The following is a 4,840-nucleotide window of genomic DNA, read 5'->3' on the forward strand; positions in this document are numbered from 1 at the left end:
GACACAGCCGACCGGTGCCGGCCGAGCGTCAGCAGTGGGCAGAAGCGGTGGGGTGGTGGGGAGTGGGTGTGGGGCACTGGTGGAGCGTGGAGGAGCTGTGGGGGGACGGTGCCTGCCGGCACGGTCCACGCAGCATCCTGCTGCAGAGGCCGGTGGGACCGTGGCCTGGGTGGCGCGAGGCCGGCGTGGTTCAGGTGCCGGCGGCACTGCCTCATCTGTGCCGCCTCTTTCACTGTGTTGTTCAAGTGGTGAACAAATAACTGAGCAAATAACTGATAGGGGCTTTGTGCAAATCTCCTTTTCTCCCTCAAACAAACCCCCTCTGCATCCTCCAAGGACCCCAAATGTCCTGCATGGACCCTTGGGCTCTCCTTGCACCGCAGGGCCAGCATGCAGCCCGTAGCGCTGAGATGGGGATGGCTGTCAGATTAACGAGCACCATCCAGCAGCAGAGTGTCTTATAAAACCACAGGGACACAGGCTGGAGACAGATCTGGGGCCAAAGCAACTGCGGGTCGGTGCTTGCAGCCATTTCCTGGCAAGTGTCCTTTGACTCTAATAAGTTTAATGATGTGGGGGAAGCAGTAGCATTTTTAGCCCTGTAGCTCCATTTACAAAGGTTTCGGCTGAAATGTCACAGCCATCCGTCCACACCACAGGAAACTTTGGAGGATGCTCAAGTGCTGCTAGGAGAAGGAGAGAGAGGTGGAGCTGATCTGAAACATGTACGCTTCCCTGTTGATCCTGACACCCAGCAATGTCTGCTCTACAGAAATATGATAATTTCCCCAGCCTTGCAGCAAACTGTCTCCTGCCGGTTTGTCTCAACGCAGTGCCCGTCTCTGCAGCCGAGAGGCAGCCAGGACTTTGCATCTCTGCCTCCAGCGGCTGCAGGTTCCTGAGAGGCGGGTGCCCTCCTGCAGCCGGGGAGCAGCTCAGCCCCCACGCAGGGGCACCTGCCCGCGCCGGGGGAAGCAGCTCCTGCCATCTCTCTCCTGGCGCAGGTGCTCCTGTGGCCCCGCTGCAGCTGGCAGCAGGAACCAGAGCGTCTTCCTGGAGATGCTTTCCAGGCAGAGTTTGATCCTGACATTTGTTGCCAGTTAGGGGAATGCACTCGGGGAAAAAAAAAAAAGAAAGAGAAATGGAAAGTGTGTCACGCCATCACACAGCTCTCCCCTCGCCATGCGCCAGGAGAAATGGCCATACACAGGCAGCTCCTTCCATAATTTACAGCTACTATAATAGAGATGACATATTGAAAGCTATCTTCTATAATTACACTGAAATACATTTTTTGCTGTAGGCAAAAGTACTGTAAGGGTCCCAGCCTCCCGGAGCAGCCGGGAACCTGCTTCCTGAGTTCACAGATGTCTTCTGATTTCACCTCAAATTGGGGTGAAGAGTGGCTGCTCGGAAGACACCACCAGCCCCACAGAGCGCTGGCTGGTGCCGTGCCCCTGAAGAGTGTTTTGGGCCATTTCCTTTCTTTTTGTTGCGCTCGTCTGAGGAGTCCTGATGAAGCATTAAGGCTAGCAGGAGCATCCCCGCTCCTACAAGGTTTCTGAGCAGGTTAACAAGGCCATCACTTATAACCTGACATTATTAATAATGTCTCGGGCACCAAGCAGAGGCCTGAAAAATAGTACTGAAAAGGTATCAAGTAGCTTGGATGCTATAAATAAACAAGAGAAAACAAGACAAAGCATCAGAGTCTTCTGAGCTTACTTCCACTCTGCTGCACTGAAGTAGCTCTGCAGATGGGAGGTGCTGGTGAAGATAAATTAAAACCAGGCCCTCTAAGTAGCTGTAACCAAACGAAGTCTCAGCAAGAAATTCAAGTAAATTCAGGGAAAGATTTTTGCTTCTTGAAAGCAAGAAACTCACTTTAGCTTTGAAACATACAATTTTTGATACTATATTTGTGGTGAAATATTTCTCATGGAAAAGACATATCTGAAAATATTTTTAATGCAAAAGTTGCCATTTTTATTGTACTTTAAAATTGAATTCCCCGGATCTGCAAACAAGGGGGCACGTGGCAAGCTGTATGCCTGAAATGTTCTTTCAGTGCCAAATACTTGGATTCAGCCGTATCTTTGGGACAGTCAGAGCTGCTCTCTTGTATCAGGGAGGAGTTGCTGCATTTCGGTGCCTACGTTACCTTATCTCTGTGCATCGTTTACCGGGTGAGCCAAAGCTGGTGCTTTTGCCATCAGTCGGATGGCTGGACCCAAGCTTTGCATGCTAAGATTGTCCAGGCAGCTCAGCAGACGACACACAGGAGGGATGTGGTCCCGGTGCAGCGAGGCCAGCGGGAGCAGGCACCGGTGCCCGGCTGCCTCCCCTGCTCAGGCCGGGGGCTGCCGCGCTTCCCTGGGGGCTCGGAGCCCGCTCCTGTGCCAGGCGGGCGAGCTGCTGTGCCGGGTCTGCCTTCACACAGGACAAAGCTTTGGGATGGGAGGAGGGGAAACAGGTCACCCAGGACAACTTCTGCTCTCCCTGGGCGAGAGGAGGGTGGCTGGGGGTGCTCAGGGCAGCATCCCCATCTCTTTGGTGTGGCAAGAGGGGATGGTGGCTGGTCACCTCCGTGAGCTTTGCTGCCTGAAATGTCAAAACAGAAAGAAAAGATGCAAATGGGAAGCGAGGATGAGACGTGTCGAACTCCTTAACCTGGAGCTCAAAGTCTTGAGAAAGTCAGGGAGCGGCAGCTGGTGGGAGGAGCCGTCGTGTCTGCGCTGGCGTGGAGCAGTGGTGAGGTGGTGCAGCCTCCGCGGCACCGTGACCCCGGCGCGCTCGGCGGTAGCAGGCGAAGGGTGTCTGCACCAAGGCTCACCGAGCCCCGCCGAAGCACTGCCTCCAAACGGGTGCAGCAAGGATGTAAATTAGCCTGTAATTTACTTTCGGTAGTGTAAAGAAAAAAAAATCACTTTGCCTGAAGTGTATGCATCTTTCTTAAGGGTGTACCCAGATTTTAATTATCTAAATGTAAATACTTAACGAATTTTACTTAGAGTAATGAGCTAAAGTGCACACTACATAAATGAGATGTTCTAATTAATCATGTATGAACTACTGGTTTAAAGAAAAGCTATGTGAATTCTGCGAATGTTGGGCTATTGCCAAATTGCTAATCAGCATTTGCATTCATAGATGGCTTCACTTAATAAGTTGTGAGACGTTCAGCAAATGTTATAGGAAATTATGAGTTTTTAGATGCATAAACTTTTCACTTTTAACTCTTTCCCTCGCACAATCTATTGAAATGCAAGAGAATCCCTGAAAATGTGGTTGTCAGACAAATTACGTAGATATTTTTCACCCTGACTTTAGAGGAAAAAGGGGAGCTAGAGTCAAATGGATATGTAACGTATGGGGTCTGGACGAGATACTTGCAGTGTTTCCACCGCACGATTTACTGGCTGCTGAGTGTCGTGCTCATCGCCCGTTACGTTAGATGCACGAAAGTGAAATCCTGTGGCCTTATTTGGCCGTGATTGCAGCCCTGCGGCGCGTTACGATGGCTGGCCCTTGCACAGCCAACACACAGACCTCCCACAGATGCATCAGCCTTGCATACATCCACCTTCATCTGATAAGGGTTTGGGGAGCAGAGAGCAGTTTGCCTTGGGCTGCCCATAGACCCCGTGGGGGCCAGCGCAGTGCCCGGCCCCTCTTTTTTTCCCAGGACTCCATCAGGACAGGGGTAGGTTAGTGCCCGAAACATGCTCGAATACCAGGCTGGCCCCCAGGAAGGGATTAGCCCCGTGGCCACCACGCAGCTCTGCCTAGCAAACAGCAGTCCCAGGGTTTGTTTTTGAAAGAGATAAGGGAGACATAAATCAGCAGAGTTTGTGGCAGCTTCCAGCCTGCGTGGGGGAAGCCGGGATGCCAGCGTGACAGCCGCCTGGTCATGCGGAGGCTCGGATCAGGCGGCGTCTGTTGATGATGCAGCCTGGAGAAGTTTATATCATCGTGTCCGTTCGCCTGCACAGTCTGGGACTGATAATTGATGTCTCCTCGTGCCTTTCCTCCTCCAGCACCTCGGCAGCGCAGTGCGGGCCAGGCTCGGGCACAGCTTCACTGAAACCCACCCTCTAAGGGGACACACAAGGTGCCTCAGAAGGGACTAGAGCTCCTCACTTGCTGCGGGGTGTTAAGCCTGCCTGCTGCCTGCGTGGGGCTCGGTGGGTTGCAGGACAGGCAGCCCTTCCCAGGTTTTACACGCTTGGCTGCTGAGCACATGCTGGTCCCCATTCGCATCCTTCTGTCTGCAGCCATTACACGTGCCGATCCTGAGCTCTCCTCTCCACCACAGTCTGGCTGGGGCCACGGGGACGCAGCCTGCTCCGAAAGGGATAAGCACGGAAGGAGCTGTGCCGTGTTCGCTCAGCTCCCCTGGCTGCTGCAGGACAGTCCCGGGTCTCACAGACAGGGCGCCTGCGATCGGCTCCCGCGGCTGCGTCTGGAGGGGACGGGGCAGCGTGAGGGTCCCCCAGCCTCCCTGGCACTAGCCCCCCCAGCAGCCAGGCCCGAGCTTGTGTCCTTGTGGGAGGGCACAAAACAATTTCTAAGCTTCTCCTTCCTTCCTTCCTTTGTAGGCATGTAATGAATTTACCACACATGTGATGAACCTTCTCAGAGAACAGAGCCGGACACGTCCCATTTCTCCCAAGGAGATTGAAAGGATGGTGGGCATCATTCATCGAAAATTCAGCTCCATCCAGATGCAACTCAAACAAAGTACTTGTGAAGCAGTAATGATTTTAAGATCAAGGTTCCTCGATGCCAGGTAAGGCGAGTGCCCCCGGCTCTTTCGGGGGGGGGGGGGGGGGGGGGGGGG

At 53.5% G+C, this 4,840-nt stretch overlaps 1 protein-coding gene across 1 annotated transcript in view; it reads left to right on the forward strand.

The window, feature by feature from the left end:
• Positions 1-4,840, forward strand: part of PBX3 (PBX homeobox 3) — a 40,000-nt gene that overhangs the window by 17,679 nt on the left and 17,481 nt on the right. The window contains exon 3 of the mRNA XM_009280105.1: positions 4,599-4,789. Coding sequence (XP_009278380.1) covers positions 4,599-4,789 — 191 coding nt within the window. The remainder of the gene's footprint in view (positions 1-4,598; positions 4,790-4,840) is intronic.

Source organism: Aptenodytes forsteri, unplaced genomic scaffold (genome assembly GCF_000699145.1).
Source record: "Aptenodytes forsteri isolate BGI_AS27 unplaced genomic scaffold, ASM69914v1 Scaffold163, whole genome shotgun sequence".
In the NCBI taxonomy this organism is placed as follows: Eukaryota; Metazoa; Chordata; class Aves; order Sphenisciformes; family Spheniscidae; genus Aptenodytes; species Aptenodytes forsteri.